The sequence below is a fragment of the Enoplosus armatus genome, chromosome 22, assembly GCF_043641665.1.
Source record: "Enoplosus armatus isolate fEnoArm2 chromosome 22, fEnoArm2.hap1, whole genome shotgun sequence".
In the NCBI taxonomy this organism is placed as follows: domain Eukaryota; kingdom Metazoa; phylum Chordata; class Actinopteri; order Centrarchiformes; family Enoplosidae; genus Enoplosus; species Enoplosus armatus.
In genome coordinates, this window is record NC_092201.1 from 583,786 (window position 1) to 604,224 (window position 20,439).

Here is a 20,439-nt window from a genome sequence, read left to right on the forward strand (position 1 = left end):
AACATTATCTTTGGCTCGAGAGCATGAAATCAGAACAACAATAGAAAGCAGCGGAGCCGAGGAGCGAGGTGGCGGTGGAGGAGGAGGAGGAGGTAGTGGAGGTGGAGGAGGAGGCGGGGGGAGCAGCTTCCTCACAGCGGAAGGAGACGACGGATCTCCTGCAGGACAATGTGAGACACAGAGAGTTGATCCAACGCAGTTAGCAAGAAGCCAGCCAGCCAGGATGGAAGCGGGGATCATTTAACGTCTCTCGTAGCTCAGTCACAACCCGAGTACTGTTGGAAATCCGCGTTTTGTCCCGAGGAAGCGGCCGCAGCGATGGGAATCCTGCGCTGAGAGAGAGCGGCGGCAGGGCCAAGAAACGGGAGGAAGATGGGTGTCGTGCTGCGGACTCTGTTGTTGTGTAGTTTCTGTTTTCTCATACGAGGTGAGTTTCTGGACAAATCCTCCGTCTCGCTCTGGTTTTCGTTGACGTGTCATCTGTAGATGTGTGAAAGTGTTGTTACCGGTCGGGAGGAGCAGCTTTAATGGGGGATATGTGGATGTGTGTCCGGGCCAGGGCCCGCTCTGGGGGCTGATCTCTCCGGAGCGGAGCTAACGTTAGCCAGCCTGCTATGCGTGCTTATCTGCCTGTTTGCTGCTGGAGCAGAAGGAGAATGAAACCACAAGTAGCCCGTGTTAGCCAGCTTAGCTGGAAAACAGCCCCCTGGACTCTCCACAGCCCTGCTGGCCTTCCCGGCCCCCCTTCCAGAGCGGATCTGTTATTGTAACCGGGCTTGCAGCCGCTGTTAACTTGTGAACTTTGTATTTAGTAACTTAAACAGGCTGAAACAGTAGGTTCAGGGTTAGCAGCAGTTAGCACAACAAATGCTATGTAAGCAAGTCATCCAGCTAGCTGCCCACTGACGGACTTTACTTGATGATGCTAACAAGAAGGCTAATCAATAACCTTAATGCTAATTCTTGGTGTTTAAATCGGCATCAACTTCAGAGACCAGTGTCCCAGTCGGACCAGTTCATGTGTTCATGCTGGTGTTACGCTAACCAGCAGCCAGCTAGCTGAGACCAGGTCCGCACACAAAGCAGCTGGAAACTGAAGTCCGGGATCCAACAGCTCCACCGGGACGTGGTGGACCGGTTTAAAGAGACACGTTGGACTGAGACAGACCCACATTCATGTCAGACTGAAGACCAAGTTGACATGCTCCTTTATTATCAGTTATGAGACAAATAGAGACAATTTCTGTTGCTTCACTTTCATTTAAGTTGAATTATTTAGGACTGTTGTGACTAATGATTATTTTCTCCATTAATATGTCAGAATATAAGTCACTTCTTCAGATGTCTTTTGTCCAAAAACCCAAGGAAACCAGTTTAAAATGATATAAAATCAAAACATGTTGGGCTGTTTTGCCTGAAAAGTGAAAGAGACAATGAATCGATCATCAAACTACAGATATATAAACTAATATAATTATAAATTATTATAAATTACAATTATAAAGATAAACACGCAGCTCAATGTAGAGAGAGAATTAAGCTTCTGTCAATGAATGAACATTTGCTTTGCTTTAAGTTCAGCTTTTCTTTCTCTAGTTTCTGTCTTTATTTACTCTCTGGCTGCAAATAATGATTGTTTCATTATCGATTCATGTGCTGATTAATTCATTGATTAATCCTTTAATGTTCAGAACGCCAATAAAATGTCTCCTTTGTGCGACCAGCAGTCGAAACCCAAAGAGGTTCAGTTTACTGAGAGCCAGTACGTATTTATACACAGTTAAATACAGTCATGTGATGCTTTCATGTTGCATAGTTAATTAAAGTCTTCAGAGACGGACAGAGTTTATTTTTATCTATAAATAGTGTCTGAGCCGGAACAAAGCCAGTTAATGGGCGAGTCGATGGATGGATGGATGTCAAGTCACCTGCAGTTCTTCTGTAGGTGGACGGAGTTCCTCACACCTCTCTGAGTTAAGCCTTCATGAGTCTGGCCCCCAACATTTAGAAAAACAACCAAACTGCTGAGACGTTGAGTCGTCCTCCTCCACAGTCTGAGCCTCTGTCGGCCCGAAGAAACGAGACTTTACAACCAGTGAACTCGGAGCTTTGGGAGGTGTGACGGGCTGTTTTCAGCTCCGAGCGGTCCATTGATTGAGAGACTAACTGGTTGGTTAGTTGATAATGAATCAGTTGCAGCTCTAGTTTCCATCTTGTTGTGGATGTGATTATTTAATCTCTCTCTCTCTCTCTCTATATATATATATATATATATTCCAACAAATGAACTATTCCAACAAATGAAACATCTGACAAATCAAAACACTTCACCACTTCATCAGAAACAACCATCTGATCAAATAAAGACAAGCGAGTGGTGCGTTCATGGTGCCCAGTTTTAGTGCCTTACAGTTTTGACTCTCAGTGCTGAAGACACCAAATAGTGAAAAATGTTCTCCACAGTCCAAAGTGACGTCTTGGATCTTCACTTTACTGGGACATAAAACAGGAACATCGGTAAGAAAAAAAGACTTAATAACTGGAGCTGAAACGATTATTTGATCAGTCGACAGAAAATTCACCAGAAACATTTCTGAGAATCGATTAATCATTTAATCATTAATCGTTGTTTTTCAGGTTAAAAACTGCTTTTTTATAGACCAAACAATTGATTATTGGGCACATCAGATGAATAGATAATGATAATAATGATAATGTTGCATGTCCTGACGTGTCCTCCTGGCAGAGTTCAGGGTGGAAGCAGCCTTTAAGGACGTCCGTCGGAGGTCTGATGTTGACATTCAGTAAATATTTGGAGAAGGAAACTCCCTCCACGTGAAGTGAAAACAGGCTGGCAGCCGGAGCAGCGGGGCTCCCCGAGACCCCCTCTCTGATCCCACGCTGCCGTGCAGAGCTGGATGTGTCAAATTGTGGGTTCGGCCGAGTGCCAAGATCCAGCAGAGGGTCCAGAGAGTCCCTCAGCATCTCATCGACACACCGCGTTATCAGACTGAACACAGACTTTGTTTTCTTAAAGTTGATCCAGGTTCATTCAGAGTCGTTGAGTTCGTAAACTGATTCGATTATTATGATGTTGATCTGCTGCTGTTTTGTTTCAACGTGTTGTTCCGTCTAAAACATCAGAAAATCGTGGAAAATGGTCCAAGGTGATGCCTTCAAATGTCTTGTTTTGTCAGTTGAAAAGCCCAAACATTCAGTTGACTGATGGGAAACAGAAAATCTGAGACACCAGAGAACGTTTGTTATTTCTGCTTCTTAAATGACTCAAAGGAGACGATTCCAAACACATTTCTGTTGATTGATTAATCAGTTATTTGACTGATCGTTTGAGCTTCACAGGGAACAAAATGAAAAACACAACACAGTTGTATTGTAGTATTTATTTCTATTTCAGTTCAGCATATAACACAAACTCCACTCAAGGGCCACTTACTCTCTTGTTCTGGAGCGTTTTCATTCGATCTTCTGTCAAATGTAAGAGGAGCTTGTGTTGTCGGCTGCTGTTTCCAAGGTGGAGAGTGAGCTGTCAGCTGATCTCACGGCAGTTTAAACGGTGTATTTTTGTGTGTTTGTCCGTCTCTCGCAGGCGTGCCTCTGCTGCTGTATGCGAACCGGCGGGACCTTCGGCTCGTGGACGCGGCACACGAGAAGGCCAACGCCACGGTGGTGGTGGGAGGGCTGGAGGACGCCGCTGCCGTGGACTACGTCTACTCCCAGGGCCTCATCTACTGGAGCGACGTGAGCGAGGAGGCCATCAAACGCACTGTCTTCAACCAGTCGGGGGCCAGCACGGTCCAGACAGTGGTCCCGGGTCTGGCCTCCCCGGACGGACTGGCCTGTGATTGGTTAGGGAGTAAACTTTACTGGACGGACTCGGAAACCAATCGGATCGAGGTGGCGGAGCTGGACGGGTCTCTGAGGAAGGTTTTGTTCTGGCAGGAGCTGGACCAGCCAAGGGCCATCGCTCTGGATCCAGAACGAGGGTGAGTCTGACCTGTTCAGGGGCCTTCAGGTTCTCAGCAGAGTGGAGATCAGAGCTGGTGTTTGTACATATTAGTTTTATGCTGAGCTGAAGAGAGAGCGGTGCTGTGTTCACTGACTGTTGTACATACTGAAGTGCATTTCATTCACATAGCTTAGAAAAAGGGAACCAACAACGCCGTCGACGTCTAAAAAGATTAACGATTCTGAACGGAACGAAACTCGTCAGCAGTGTGTCCACCTCTTCCTTGAAGTCATGAGGTCAGAACCAGGCTAACTGTTTCCTCCCTGTTTCCAGTCTTTATGCTAAGCTAAGCTAATCAGCTGCTAGCTGTAGTTTATCTAACTCTCTGCAAGAGAGATTCCTTTAACAGCAGCAGGCAACAATGTGATAACTGAATAGTCTTTAGTTCCTGTTGTTCTTCTCACAGTAAATTGAATATTTGACTGTTGGTCAGAAGAAACAAGGCCTTTGAATGTGTCCCTGTGGACTCTGAGAGATCGTCACAAAGACCAAATTGACGACTCGAGACCATAATCAACAGATTATTTGGTGGGTTTTGCAGCTGTAGGATCAGAAAAGAGGAAAATAAGAGAACCAATTGGTTCCTAGAAAGTCTTCTTATCGGTCTTAAACTCGTACTGTCGGCGTGGAAACGAGCTCCGTGCGTGTTTGTGGTTAAAATCCTCTCAGCTGGTCAGATGTGTGTGAACACAGAAGAGCAGCTTTGAGTTTGTGTGCAGCTGAAAGCAGCCTGAGGCTCTTGAGTCCTGAACAAGAAGAGGAGGGGTGTGTTCCTGCTGCTTTGTTTGGGGCTTGTCCTGGATCAGATTGGGTTGCAGGGTGACTGAGCTGCTCCTCCAGCAGGCTGCCGTCCACCCAGTCCTCCTGAAACCCAACAACAGCGTCAGTGTTGAGGACGAAGAGACGAAGATCTGAGGTCTTCATATCAGAGAGAGGATAAATACTCAGGCAGACACAGGTAGACACACCAGAGCTGAGAGGTCATCAGGGTTTATGAGGACCTGGTGATGTATGTGTGTGTGTGTGTGTGTGTGTGTGTGTGTGTGTGTGTGTGTGTGTGTGTGTGTGTGTGTGTGTGTGTGTGTGTGTGTGTGTGTGTGTGTGGGTGGCATGTGACCTGAGCTGGTTGAACCGTGGTTTTGGACTGTTGGTCGATTGAAGACGTCACCTTTCCTCCTCTCCCTCTTCATCACCTCGTCTCCTCCTCTCCCTCCCTCCTCTTCGTCCCCGTGCCTCCTCCTCTCCGTCCCTCCTCTTCGTCCCCATGCCTCCTCCTCCTCTTCGTCCCTGTGCCTCCTCCTCTCCCTCCTCTTCGTCCCTGTGCCTCCTCTTCGTCCCCATGCCTCCTCCTCCTCTTTGTCCCTGTGCCTCCTCCTCTCCCTCCTCTTCGTCCCGTGCCTCCTCCTCCTCTTCGTCCCTGTGCCTCCTCCTCCTCTCCCTCCTCTTCGTCCCGTGCCTCCTCCTCCTCTTCGTCCCTGTGCCTCCTCCTCCTCTCCCTCCTCTTCGTCCCGTGCCTCCTCCTCCTCTTCGTCCCGTGCCTCCTCCTCCTCTTTGTCCCTGTGCCTCCTCCTCTCCCTCCTCTTCGTCCCGTGCCTCCTCCTCCTCTTCGTCCCCGTGCCTCCTCCTCCTCTCCCTCCTCTTCGTCCCCGTGCCTCCTCCTCCTCTCCCTCCTCTTCGTCCCGTGCCTCCTCCTCCTCTCCCTCCTCTTCGTCCCGTGCCTCCTCCTCCTCTTTGTCCCTGTGCCTCCTCCTCTCCCTCCTCTTCGTCCCGTGCCTCCTCCTCCTCTTCGTCCCGGTGCCTCCTCCTCTCCCTCCTCTTCGTCCCGTGCCTCCTCCTCCTCTCCCTCCTCTTCGTCCCTGTGCCTCCTCCTCCTCTCCCTCTGGAGAGGTGTTGTATTAGATGTAGATCCATGAGGACTGATGATGATGAGATGAAAGCGTCCTGTAATGTATTCATTAGTTTTATTTAAATGTGTCGCTCTTCCTCCCTTTCTTTCTCTTCTCTCTTGGGTTTCTATTCATGAAACTCTTCCTCGTCGTGTTTGATCCGGCGCAGCGTCGGAGATAAAAGTCAGCGAGCGCTGGCTGATACACAGAGCTGATATCACTGTACAGTTTATTCTCAGTCCTACAGTTGTGTCTGATGATACATAAACAGTAAAACTGACTGACGTCCACGCGTGTAGTTTATAAAACTTGGGTGGGTGCTAATGAAAAGACGCTGTGTTTACAATCTCAGAAACCTTTAGCGTTAGAGAGATTCAGTGTTCAGAAGTTCAGTTTTGTTGTTTTTAATTACGTTAGCAGTTTTAAACATCTACTTTTATTTTGAAGTTTCTGTGCTGGAGGCGGGGCCATCCATGTGTCCCGCTCTCGTTGGATAACTGATGAGGACATACAGGCTGTGTGTTGGTTTTTGATACTGCAGCACCTCATTGGCTGGTGTAGGAGTGACATCACTTTCCTCCTATTGTTCAGGCTGAAACACACGTGGCCAGTCTTTAATATCAAGTGTGTGTAAAACCTATGGACACTAATAATAATAATAATAATGATCATAATCAGGTTCAGTAAAGTTCAGGATGACGTCACAAACTGTCCAATCAGTGCGTTACCTGTCAGCCCATGTGACTTCATGTCTCTTTCACTCTCACTCTTTCACTCCTTCACTCACTCTCTCACTTTCACACTCTCACTCTCTCACTTTCACACTCTCACTCTCACACGTTGACTCTATCTCTCTCACTTTCACACTCTCACTCTCACACGTTGACTCTATCTCTCTCACTCTTTCACTTTCACTCTCTCACTCTTTCACTTTTGTTGTTCTTTGTTTGGTAACATTATTTTGAAATGTTTGTGTGGCGTTTGAGTCCCGTCAGAGTTTCCAGACCCAGTCGTCAGGATGAAGAGATGTTTTGAACAAAGCTGTGATGACACTCTTGTACAAATAACTACACCAGCTTCTGATTTAATCAGTCATAACCTGTGTGTGTGTGTGTGTGTGTGTGTGTGTGTGTGTGTGTGTGTGTGTGTGTGTGTGCGCGTGCGTGCGTGCGAACACATCATCCGTCTCATTAGCATGACTGCTACACACACTGAGGCTCCCTCGTTGATGCATAAAATGGGTTGCATACGTCGCTGTTTTCGGCTGTTTGTTTGGTTGCGTGTGTTTCACAAAGGCCTTTTGTTGCCGCGGCAGCTGTTTTGTTTTTGCAGCAGTTACTGAGGAAGAAGAAGAAGAAGGTGCTGCAGCAGGAACACAGCAGTGACATGTTCTTTCATTTATGTGTTGAGGACGACTCAGTGTCTGTCCTTCACTGTGGCCAGAAGTATGTGGACTGTGAACACTCCCTTCATATGTGATGGGGTCCTCGTAATGCTGGAAACGAACTAGTTCACACAGTGACCTCGTCTTCTGTTGAATGTACTCAAATACAGAGACAAAAAGCAGATGGGACAGGAAGTAGCAGAGTAGTGGAGTTGTAAGTGTAAAGAGCTAGCTTTGTTAGCGGGCTAAAGGTCAGTTTAAGCTGGAACAGACCTGGTTGGTACGATCTGAAGTCAGAAGTGATTATAGTTGTTCTGAACGGTTTCGAGAGTTCACTAGTGTTTTTGTTGCTGCTGCTTACACTTCACCTAGCTAGCCGCCTACACGCTGAAATGGCTAAAATCACATCACACAGTCTACATACGTCGTTGACTATTGACTATTTTATGTGGCGTTCTCTTTAGCGGGGATTTTTATCATTTTAATGCCAGGGCTCGCCTCCCCACGTGCAATTGCCCCACCCCCCCACAGTATTTTGCAACGGCACCGTCGCTGCAGCTTAGCTTCGCCCAAGACGATTGTGATTGGTTTAAAGCAAAACACGGCAGAGCGTTTTTATCTTCTATCCCAGAAGGCGATGGGTGGCGCCGGACCAGAGTGTGGAGGTCTGGCTACAGAGACTAGTCTGCTGCTGATGAGACGCTGCTTCTCTGTGTGATGGAGACATTCACTGTTTATTTTATTTTCAGACACATTTTGAGTCATTTGAATGTTTTTCTTCTTCTCTGTCAGACGTTGAATCAACCAGCTTGCTTAAAGTTCATGTCCACATGGTGTTGGTGTGATTTTGCAGGTGTGTGTTAGCTCCAGTTACCCATAACACCCTTCTTTGTGTACCGTCTGTTTTATTAATCACACATACAATTAATTTCTTGTTTTTCTTTTATAAAATGAATAGTTTTTGACCTTTAGTTATTATTATTATTATTATTATTATTTATCGGAGATGGTCTGTTTCAGTCTTTATTTAGAGCAAAATGAAAAAAATAGTCAAACAAATCACAGCCTGCTAATCAGCACAGTACAAAGAACGACTTAAACTGCAGTTTTCAAAAGCTGTTGCAGTGTAAATGCAGTATGTAAAGCGTTTATTCCTCCACATGTGTTGTAGTCTGTAGTCGGGTTCAGTCTGTTAGTGCAGCAGAGTCTCCGAGGAAAACTGGTTCTCCAAATCCACGATGGAACGCAGAGCTGGACTCGGTTCAACTGGGATGATTAATGCATCAGGTACCAAATACAATGCAGCTCTTGTGGTGAGGGGCCGTGTTGTGTGCTCCGCATCTTACTGGAGGGTTTGCTCCTTTTTCTGCCGCCACGTTGTTCAGACAAACTCACCTGAATGTTTCGAGTGCTTTCAAATCAAACCTGCAGCACTTCTGTTGTGTACACACTCTAAACACTGAGTCACATTTGAAGGCTCAGGTTGTAGTTTCCTGGTCTCTGACTGTCTGATGTGGATTTTGAAACCCTTCAGTCTTCATGTGCAGGTTAGTCACAGCTAACAACTCGTTGGCTTTGTGTGCAGTGAAACCCAACCAGCCGCTGTGTTTAAAGGCTGCTGCTGCCTCTTGCTCCTGGGCAGACTATCAGTTCGAGCTTTTGTCTTGGGCTGAATGGGATTACGTGGGGAGGCCCAGCAGCTCTGGTTGTGGGTCACCTCTTCATTTGGAGGACGTGACGATACAGAGCACTTCTGGTTTATCTTTCTCTGCAGACAGTTAACTCGGAACATCCTGTAGAACCTGTTGGAAACACAGTCTTTAATCTGAAAAGCTCCAGCTTGTGGTGTAGTACATGGTGACGTCACATCAGAGTTTCAGTGATTTGTCCTTCTCAAATGGTTTCCTGCAGAGGTGAACATATTCTGTATTTGACAAGAAAAATAAGCAAAATCAGAGAGAATCTGCATTATTTTGTGTCACTGATGTTTCTGGTGAAATTCTACTTGGATCCCCGAGGGGCCCTGACCCCCAGGTTGGGAACCACTGGTAACAATAACCACACTCATTGACTATCTGGCATTTGCTGTGTGAAAGAGCCTCATGTTATGTAACTGTCCATTCCAGTCAGCGAGGTGGTCTTTGTCTCGGGCGAGGTGGTCCCTGCAGGAAACCCCACCAGGATTTTCTTGATTAATCAATCAATTATTTAGTCTATAAAAGGTCCAATGGTCCTCGTTGGAAGATTGTTTTATCAACACTCCAAATTTTTCGCTGTTTCCTCACAGTTCTTTGTGTGCAGCCTTGTGATTGGACGATAGCTCACGTCATTACATCAGACAGATTTTAAAAGCCGCCTAATTGGACTCATTAAGGACCGCAGCCCTCCCCCCTCCCCATTTGAAGACTCGTGGATGTGGACTTAAAACCAGCAGCCATAGTGACTTCAATTAAATAAACTTATGATCAATAATGACAGATTGATCACAAGATAAATGTGTGGCATCGGAAAGAAATAATCATCATTCTGCTTCATAACTTTATTCATGTTTTCGGACCTTCTCCGGCCATAAACTCAGTTTAGAGGGGAGGTCTCTGCTCGTAGACGTGTGCCGACTGATGGTGGGTCTGTGTCTGTCAGATCGTGGTCTTCACCTCAGAGAGGATTCAGGTTCAGGTCTTTATGAAGTCCCCCTCCGCGGTGGAGTTTACTCTCTGGTCTGGCTCCTGTGGAGACCTGATGTGTCGGAGGGGGGGCGTCCAGCTGTGATGGTAATTAAAACAAACAGAGGAGAAGTGGCTGCACAGCAGTCGCCTACAAACACGACTGAAGGTCCTGACGAGTCGGCAGTGTTTCTAACTCCCAACAGGTAACGGCACACCTGATGGAAATACAGCTGAACAGCAAGCAGCACATCTGTACAGGAACAACAGTAGAAACATATTCTCAGACCAGACTTCATAGAAACTTCATCATAATTAATAATCATCTGATGTCTTCATTATAATCACAGCTGAGCCAAAGTTTGTATTAACACAGTAATAACACGGTGCGTAATAACACGGTGCGTAATAACAGTGTGTAATAACACGCTGTGTATCAACACGCTGTGTATCAACACGCTGTGTAATAACACGGCGTGTATCAACACGGTGTGTATCAACACGGCGTGTATCAACACGGCGTGTAATAACACGCTGTGTAATAACACGCGGTGTAATAACACGGTGTGTATCAACACGGTGTGTATCAACACGCTGTGTAATAACACGGCGTGTAATAACACGCTGTGTAATAACACGGCGTGTAATAACACGGTGTGTATCAACACGGCGTGTAACGTCCCCTGTGACCCCCCAGCTTCAGTCTCTGTGCTCCTCCATGTCGAGGCAGTAAACAGCTCCTCGGCCTGCATCTGCTCTCTGATTGGTTGCCTGGCAACAGCTGCATCAGTAAATGTACATCCTCCACTTGAGACCCGACTCGTCTGTCTGTGTCCACAGACAGTGTCTTTTTAGAGCTGCTCGTCCTCTGCAGGACAGACTGTGACGTTCATGTAGAAACATGTATAACAATAATTTATATTACATGTTTTAAACTGGAGCTGTTTGTTTTGTTTCATCTCTTAAAGATCATCATGTACTGATTATATGTGTGTCCCTGTGTGTCCTCGGGTACATGTTCTGATTATATGTGTGTCCCTGTGTGTCCTCGGGTACATGTTCTGATTATATGTGTGTCCCTGTGTGTCCTCGGGTACATGTTCTGATTATATGTGTGTCCTCGGGTACATGTTCTGATTATATGTGTGTCCTCGGGTACATGTACTGATTATATGTGTGTCCCTGTGTGTCCTCGGGTACATGTCCTGATTATATGTGTGTCCTCAGGTACATGTACTGATTATATGTGTGTCCCTGTGTGTCCTCAGGTACACGTACTGATTATATGTGTGTCCTCGGGTACATGTTCTGATTATATGTGTGTCCCTGTGTGTCCTCGGTTACATGTCCTGATTATATGTGTGTCCTCAGGTACATGTACTGATTATGTGTGTCCCTGTGTGTCCTCAGGTACATGTACTGATTATATGTGTGTCCCTGTGTGTCCTCAGGTACATGTACTGATTATATGTGTGTCCCTGTGTGTCCTCGGGTACATGTACTGATTATATGTGTGTCTCTGTGTGTCCTCAGGTACATGTACTGGACAGACTGGGGTGAGATCCCAAAGATTGAGCGGGCGGGGATGGACGGGACGAACCGCTCCATGATCATTGATAAAGAGATCTACTGGCCCAATGGTCTGACTCTGGACTACAGCCAACAGAAACTGTACTGGGCCGACGCCAAACACAACTTCATCCATCGCTGCAATCTGGACGGGTCCTCCAGGTACGAAACCAGCACCACATTCAGGACCAGGACAGGGACTTCATGTTGGGGACCCGGCAGATATATTTGATGATATTTAACAGTAACAAGAAGTAACAAGGCGTGTACATTATGAAGATATGTTTCAGGTCATGTTAAAAACTGGAAGAAGAATCCAAATCATGTACTTTTAATAAGAATAGCAGTACTACAGTATACTCCATGAAAAACAGGACAGTAAACAGTACTTCATTTGAAAAGTAATTACAGCTGTAAGATAAAAGTAGTGCAGTAGAAGTATTAATGGAAATACTGTACTTGAGTAGATGTACTTAGTAACCCCCCCCTGCCGCGGTGTGTTTCAGGGAGGTGGTGGTGAAAGGGGAGCTGCCTCACCCATTCGCCCTCACCCTGTACGAGGACACCCTGTTCTGGACCGACTGGAACACCCACTCCATCCACTCCTGCAGGAAACAGACGGGAGCCGAGCAGCGCATCGTCCACTCGGACATCTTCTCACCGATGGACATCCACGTCTTCAGCGCCAAGAGACAAAACATCTGTAGGTCCAAATAGTCCTCGTGTCAGTGCCGAGAGGACGTTTGATCAGTAGAAGCTTCATGCCAACATTTAAGATCCGTGATAACACGAGAGACGGACTGACACTCTTTGGTCTGCAGTCGTGATTTACTGACGACATTGTAGAAGGTCACCAGACTGAGGCTTCACTTTAAAATGACAAAACTCAGTCGGCCTAATGCAGCTTTTAAAGCCTGTTTCTGGTGTCACTTTCAGAATCTGTGAGATGTTGAGTAGCAGTCCTCCTCCTCCTCCTCCTGTATGACCAGAAACAGAGTCCTGTTGTTTCAGACTGTAGTGAGACTGACTGTGTCCTCTGTGTTGACAGTAGTGAGCAGTCCCTGCTCTGTGAAGAACGGAGGATGTTCCCACCTCTGTCTCCTCTCTCCGGTGAAGCCCTACTATCAGTGTGCCTGCCCCACCGGAGTCCAGCTGCTGGAGGACGGGAAGACCTGCAGAGACGGTGAGGACGCACATCATCATCATCTCACCATCATCCAGTGCTGTCCCTCCGAGGCTGCGGACACACTGGTGCACATTTAAAACATCAGTTTACCAAAAGAATGAAAAGGATCAATAATCTGTTACTAACATGGTTCTGTTGGATCCTGCACGTCTTAAAGGGTCCCACTCTGTTCTCAGGGTCTAAAACGTGTCTGGGACTGTCTTAACTTGATGCTTCTACTTTTGTTATCTTCAGACAAATCTAAGGTCTGGTTATGGATGCATTGGTCCAACTTATTGTATCAGATACAGAAATACCTCATCTCAGAGTATCAGCTGACACCAGTGCTGTGTTATGATATCATATATATATATATATATATATATATATATATATATATATATATAATCTATTGGAGACAGCTGAGGTCACAGCCAGGTGGGAATGTGTGAAGGACTCATGTCTGTGCTGCTGATCAGACATCAGTTATCGTTTCCAGCTGGACTCAAAGGACTGCATCACGTTAGTTTACAGCTGGACTCGTAACGTCAGCACGTCTGTGTCTTTATTGCAGAAACACCTGAAATATCGTCTTATTACTTTAAGGTCGTATCATCCACACGTGTGTTAAAGTTTGAAACAGTGGGAGTGTAAAGGGAACCTGGTGAAAACCCTGCAGAGGAGACTCGCTCTCGTTATCTGCACTTTGGCTTCAGAGACACTCGAGTGGAAACAGAAAAGGATCCAAATTTTTCCTGAACTGCGTCAGTGAAAGACGCAGAAGTTTGGAGATTATCTATTATTTTCAGAAAGAAAAGAACAACTCTTGTGTAACTGTTTACAAGAATTCAGCCCCAGCGGACATGTTGAATTCATTAGTGTGCATTTGTGTTCCTGCAGGAAGAGAAACTGTTTTAGTTTCAGACTGGTACCAAACCCCATTCGCTTTTTCACTAATTTAAAAAGTCTGAAGACGTGCTTGCTCATCATTATCACCATCACCATCGTCGTCACCTCTGAACGCTCAGAGCAGCTAGAGGTGGTGTTGGGTTGACCTGCAGTCGCCATGGTAACCCCACTCCATCACCGGGCCGGCTGTTTGAATGGCAGCCCCGGCCGTGTCCCTCCTCCCTCCCTCCGCCTCTTTTATTTACATTTTTTGGTTCAGTAACCCTCGCCTGCGGAGCGACAGAGGAGTGAAGGCGGGGAAGCTTTTGTGAAAGACGGGATCACATGTTCCCCCTGCAGACAATGTGTCCTTTCACTGCTGGGGTTTAACCATTTCAGTGGCTTTTCTTTTTCTTTTGCCTCTTTGCTTCAGAGTGAAACGTGGTCTCAGTCTGACCTGCAGGGTTGAACTTCATTGTTTGACTGCAGCCACGTCTCCGACACACCACACAGTGTTTGGGATGTTAAAGCTTTGCTAATTTGTTGCTTTTGTTCAGCATTGCCACAAAAAAACAGTTTGGTTTAGACTCAGTGAGCTGATGATTTCAGGGAGTTAAAGGAACAATTCACAAACCAAATGTGGCCCAAAGCTCGTGGTGGAAAGTAACTCATCAATCGATCGATTAGTTGATCAACAGTGGCATAGATACATTAAAAATGGAAATTAAACTTGTGGCCTAACCTGGCGTGTCTTTACAGTTCCCATTTAAGAAGACAAGGCGTCTTTTTTTCTGTTGGATAAAGTTAACCTGTTAACGTGAGAAGTTTAGGAAGGGAGGATAACATGTTCAGTTTCCTCGGTAAGTTGTCGAGTGCTCAGGTCTCGTATCAACAGACTGAAATGAATCCAGAAGAAGGTTTTAAATGTTTTGAAGTACATGACGTACTCTTTATATTGTACCTGAACTACAGACACGTTCTGTCTGCAGGTTTAGACACGACATGTTTTCGGTACTTTGGGTGAACTGACCCTGAAGCAGCTGACTGAACCCTGACCCTCGTGTTGCTCCTCAGGTGCCACTCAGATGCTGCTGTTGGCTCGGCGAACAGACCTGCGGCGAATCTCTCTGGACACGCCGGACTTCACTGACATCATCCTGCAGGTGGACGACATCCGCCACGCCATCGCCATCGACTACGACCCGGTGGAGGGATACATCTACTGGACGGACGACGACGTGAAGGCCATCCGCCGCTCCCTGCTGGACGGCAGCGACGCCCAGTTCGTGGTCACGTCTCAGGTGAACCACCCCGACGGCATCGCTGTTGACTGGATTGCCCGAAACCTCTACTGGACCGACACCGGGACAGACCGCATCGAGGTGACCCGACTCAACGGGACCATGCGCAAGATCCTGATCTCTGAAGACCTAGACGAGCCCAGAGCCATCGTACTGGACCCTGTGGCTGGGTGAGTGGATAAGTCAATGACACCAGAGAATAGAAGTTACAGAGCTGTGCAACACATGAAAAAATTGTTTAATAAAAGCTTTGATTAAAGGAACAGAGTCGGAGCAGTTCGTTCCAGATAAGATGATGATGATGATGATGCTGCTGTCACACACTCTGACTTTCTTCCTGTTTCTCAGGTACATGTACTGGACCGACTGGGGCGAGGTGCCAAAGATCGAGCGTGCTGATCTGGACGGGACGGAGCGAGTGGTGATGGTCAACACCTCTCTGGGCTGGCCCAATGGCCTCGCGCTAGACTACGACGAACGCAGGATCTACTGGGGGGACGCCAAGACCGACAAGATCGAGGTCCGTGTTTTGTTTTGTTGTCAGTTTATACGCTGTGTGTTTTCAGTCACCTGGGAGTTGAGCAGTTTAGCATTCGGTCTGTTCTCACCTGGAGGATCACAGGAGCTGAACGCTGTGACTTCTTGTTCTCGGCCTCTTTTGGAGTGGAGCTCCTGCTGGTTCACAGCGACCCCTCACTGTGACGGTTAACTGGTGAACACGGCCTCCCACCGGGCCGGCCAGTGAGCCAAAGGTCACAAGAGGCGGGATGATGCTCCCTGTCAGCCTTCAAAATAAAGTGACGGCACCAGTCAGTCGTACTGTGATGTGATTCGTTCTTTTAGAAACGTTGATTCAAGCAGGATTCTGTGGTCAAGACTAGTTTCTGAACCAGAACGATCCTGTTGTCATACCTTATGTTGCCCAGCATAGACATGATGAGAAAACTTGTTTTTAATCTGGAGTAGTTTATGTTCTCTTTAACATTGCAATTAAATTCCAGATTTACTCATGACTGAAGTCCAGGTGCACAGATGGAGGTTATTCTTTCGGACTCGTGTGGGCGTTGAAGCTCATAGACGTGTTAAAGTCGTGCTGACGGTCCAGTCGGGGATGAAAATACGACTCTGATGGAGCCTTCTCTTTTTCTGTCTCTGTGGTTTGCATCCTCACGCCATCTCGCCGTGTCCTTTATTTTTCTGGTTTTCCTCTCCGGGGTGGCACGACCCCACCTGAACCCCCTTTTCGAGCCCCCTCAAGGTGGTGATGATGGTTCTGGTCTCGCTCAGCGGGGAGGGGCCGAGGGGCCTCAGCTGGCCTCCCTTCCTCCCTCAGGTTTCTCGGAGGACCCGGTTTTTGCGGCCAGATCCCACATCTGGTTCCGATTGTGGCCTGCACTCCAGCTGCGGTCGGCTCTGTTTAGAATAGACCCCGAATCTGAAACCGTCGCCGCGCTGCGGTCACAACTCCCAAACCAGCGGAGACCTTTTGGCTGAGGCCATCGCGCTGAGGATGGAAACTTCATTTTATATTTATACACCACTCTCTCTCTCCGTGTGTGTGTGTGTGTGTGTGTGTGTGTGTGTGTGTGTGTGTGTGTGTGTGTGTGTGTGTGTGTGTGAGATGTTTTGAAAGATGGCCGCCAGCCATGCAGGGGCTGTTCTGGGAGCAGCGAATAGCGTCGCTCTACACTGTTGATCAGTTAAAGGACGGCACAGATTACAGGCCTCACTGTTTTTTTTTCTTCTCTGTAGATTCCTGACATTTCTCGACTGTTGACGCTTCGAGTCTCTCTGCATGTTTTAGAAATAATCCTCTCAAAGGTTTCACTCGTCGTACTGCGAGTTGGTGCCATGAAGGTGTCTTAAAGGAGTCGATGCAGAAAACTGGAAACTAAAGTTCCAGATCAGGAACTCCACGGAGCCGGTTTTCTTTTGGTTGATGTTTCTCCTCAAAGCTGTCGGCTGTGGTTGTTGGTTCTCCATGTTTGGTACCAAAGGGACGTTTGGACAGAATATTGGTGACCTGGAGCTAAAACATTAACATCAAATGTTTAAAAAAACACGAGTGACAGCTCCACCTGTTGGACTGACTGTACTGGATCAAGTCTAGTGGTTTGGAATGAATGATGCCCCAAACAGTCTGCAGTAAGGTCAAGACCAGAGTCTAACCCGAGCAGGTCTGAACTCACCTGCATCAGAGCCGATCAGCTGCGAAGGACACGGATCATGATGACTTGTTTGTCTGAAGGTCGAAGTTTGCAGTATTTTCATCAGTAGGTTAATGTAGTTGTGGACGATGTTTGAAATGTAGAAAAGTATCAAAGTAGATTATCTGAGATATATATGAAAATTGTGTTTTATATAAGATAATAAATGGCTCCTCCAAATATTCACAAACAGAAGTTCAGTCCAACAAAGAGCAAGAGAAGTAAACGTAAAATGAACAAACTATAAATATCATTTAACAGCCTGTAATAACATCTTATATATTAATAATATTAGTATAATAATAATACTGTATCTATTATTATTCCTTAGCTTTGCTGCCTGCAGACTTTGGTATTAAAGGGGTTAAGAAAACACGGCCAACATGGTGGACATCATGATCCAAACAGTGAATTCTCTGCTTTGTTCAGCAGAACTTTGTAGTCTCGTTCAGTCATGAAGTGATCCATGTCTCGTTGTTTAAACTCAGTCCCAGGTTTTGTTGAGCAGGTCCTGAGCAGTCTCAGTTCTGGGTTTAGAGACGCTGCTGCTGCCTGCTGCTTCGGAGAAGTGAGATGTCAAAGTTTGAGTGAGAGAAGAAGAGGAAATGTGGCGGCCATATGCTGCCGTTGTTTGTTTGCTCTGGCTGTTGCTTCTAATTAGCGGCGCTGCGATGTGCTGCCAGGTCGCCTGAGCTCTTCTGAGCGCGCTCAGTATCCACAGCGAGAAACACAATGTGGAAACTCCATCAGGCTGCTCGGCCGCCATCCGTCCACCCGCCGGGCATGATGGGAACAGAGACCATAAACATATTTAATGTCTCAGAGTATTTAAAATGAAGCTGCTTTGTGTTTTTCTTCTTTCGATTTTTATTTAGTTTTAGATCAAATGTTTTTTCAGAATCATCTTCCTCCACATGCCGACTGTCTCTGTGTTGTCTCCTGATTTCAGATTAAAACGCAACAAAATGCTCTTATTGTGAAGGCTGTTAACCTCTGACAGTTGGGGGTTTTATGGTTGTTATTATTATGTTCCACATTAATGCAGATTAGGATACTCTGTCTGTCTCTCAGGTGATGAACATGGACGGGATGGGACGACGGGTGCTGGTGGAGGACAAACTTCCTCACATCTTCGGCTTCACTCTGCTCGGAGACTTCATCTACTGGACCGACTGGCAGCGCCGCAGCATCGAACGCGTCCACAAACGCACCGCAGAGAGAGAGTTCATCATAGACCAGCTGCCCGACCTCATGGGCCTCAAGGCCACCTACGTGCACAAGGTCTTCGGTGAGCACAGGATCCTGTGGTCCACTCCTCAGAGGTTTTGTGTTTCACTGTGTTCAAATGTGACCAGGATTTGTTGTTTCCCTGTTCGGACCGAAGACGCTCTGAAACCTTAATGTGACCTGATATTCTTGTAGGAGGGTCACAGCCGAGGTAGTCTTTGTTGCAGACTCGGTTAATGTTGCCCAGAAAGATAGAAATAAAATATCTAATTATTTAGTCTTGGCGACATCTATTAAACCTGAGCTCACCTGTGGCCCCTCCCTCCTCAGGTACCAACCCGTGTGCAGAGAATAACGGCGGCTGCAGTCACCTCTGTCTCTACAAGCCTCTGGGCGTTCAGTGCGGCTGTCCCATCGGCCTCGAACTCATCGCCGACATGAGAACCTGCATCGTCCCCGAGGCCTTCCTGCTCTTTTCCCGCCACACCGACATCCGCCGCATCTCCCTGGAGACCAACAACAACAACGTGGCCATTCCGCTCACCGGCGTCAAGGAGGCCTCGGCGCTCGACTTCGACGTGACCGACAACCGCATCTACTGGACCGACATCACTCTGAAGGTGAGTTTCAGAGAGCGGGAACATGTGAGCGCAGACCTCCTGCTGGTTGGCTGCAGGCCCGCAGTGTGGAGCAGTAATGGGCTCCCAGGAGACGCCAGGGTGGAAATAATTGATGGCTGCTCCCCTCCCCCTCCATCTATTCTGCTTTATCTGCCTCTTGTCCAGACTGAACACGAGATCCTGTTCATTGGATTTTCCTCCTCATCGTCGTCAGTCCTGATGGAGGAGGGTTACATTTATTTTGTTTAGAGACAAAAAAAATAGAACCATAGATGTATAATATTCTTCATCGATAATGAGGTGCATTGGGTGACATGTTCCTTCATCCCCGACAAATGCACTATTTCCTCCTGAGCAGCTGTTTGAGGAAATCACTGAGCTGATATATCATCCCGAATGTTGACATGAGAGTCTGACCTTTAACCTGTTCCTGGTTTCTGTCCGTCCCCCCTGCAGACCATCAGCCGGGCCTTCATGAACGGCAGCGCTCTGGAGCACGTGGTGGAGTTCGGTCTGGACTACCCGGAGGGGATGGCGGTGGACTGGCTGGGGAAGAACCTGTACTGGGCCGACACCGGCACCAACCGCATCGAGGTGGCCAAATTGGACGGGCAGCACCGTCAGGTCCTGGTCTGGAAGGATCTGGACAGTCCACGAGCTCTGGCTCTCGATCCTGCTGAAGGGTGAGAACTGATTCTGTTTCTAGGAGCTGCCGACAGGACTGATGCAGTTTTAGGAAGGATTTGGGTTTGGACGCTGCCTGCAGGTCCAGTTTATCACATAATGATAATAGCAATAATAATAAAATGAAAGTAGTTGAAGTGGTGGACGAAATACAATTAATAGATGTTTAAATGGCATCAACAAACAAACACAGTCAGTTAAAGTGGAAGTTCTTAAAGAAATGAGTGCTTCAAATGAAGGAAGGCGTTAACTGAAGAACTGAAAGCAATTGAAGCAAATTGTCTGGGAGGAGTTGAAGTTATGGAAGTTAGAAGAGGACAAGAAGGTTTTTTTTTTTTTTTCCAAGGGTAAGGACCTGAGACCTAAAAGGACTCGAAGCATCATTTGAAGCATAAGCACTGAAAGGAGTTGAGGTGTGATCACTGACAGCTAAAGAATAAGAGATGAAAGCAGCTGAAATTAATGCGTAAAGGAGGCGCGTTAAAGCTGAAGCGAGGGGTTCAGTTGGTCGTGGAGCCTCAGAGAAGCTGGATCAGAGACCCTGATGGGAATCGCTGTGTTTCTTCTCCACAGGTACATGTACTGGACCGAGTGGGGCGGGAAGCCAAAGATCGACCGAGCAGCGATGGACGGGACGGGTCGGATCACGCTGGTGGCCGACGTGGGCCGAGCCAACGGCCTCACCATCGACTACGCGGAGCGCCGCCTCTACTGGACCGACCTGGACACCACGCTCATCGAGTCGTCCAACATGCTCGGTGAGTTGCGTCCAGTAAAGACAAACATGTCTTCTTGTGTGTGCAGTGTTCAGTCGGAGA

The 20,439-nt window shown here is 47.2% G+C and overlaps 1 protein-coding gene across 8 annotated transcripts in view; it reads left to right on the top strand.

Moving 5' to 3' along the window:
- Positions 1 to 308: 308 nt before the first annotated feature.
- Positions 309 to 20,439, top strand: part of lrp6 (low density lipoprotein receptor-related protein 6) — a 28,976-nt gene continuing 8,845 nt past the window's right edge. For 4 of the 8 annotated variants that reach the window (XM_070928661.1, XM_070928664.1, XM_070928665.1 and 1 more), the window contains exons 1-11: positions 309 to 427; positions 3,608 to 4,004; positions 11,494 to 11,691; positions 12,036 to 12,236; positions 12,585 to 12,712; positions 14,657 to 15,053; positions 15,232 to 15,403; positions 18,162 to 18,378; positions 18,648 to 18,937; positions 19,394 to 19,620; positions 20,195 to 20,379. In XM_070928661.1, coding sequence (XP_070784762.1) covers positions 373 to 427; positions 3,608 to 4,004; positions 11,494 to 11,691; positions 12,036 to 12,236; positions 12,585 to 12,712; positions 14,657 to 15,053; positions 15,232 to 15,403; positions 18,162 to 18,378; positions 18,648 to 18,937; positions 19,394 to 19,620; positions 20,195 to 20,379 — 2,467 coding nt within the window. In that variant the 5' untranslated portion in view covers positions 309 to 372. Of the gene's footprint in view, positions 428 to 3,607; positions 4,005 to 11,493; positions 11,692 to 12,035; positions 12,237 to 12,577; positions 12,713 to 13,733; positions 13,737 to 14,656; positions 15,054 to 15,231; positions 15,404 to 18,161; positions 18,379 to 18,647; positions 18,938 to 19,393; positions 19,621 to 20,194; positions 20,380 to 20,439 lie in introns of all 8 variants that reach the window. The other 4 variants (XM_070928663.1, XM_070928662.1, XM_070928666.1 and 1 more) reach the window with 4 other exon arrangements.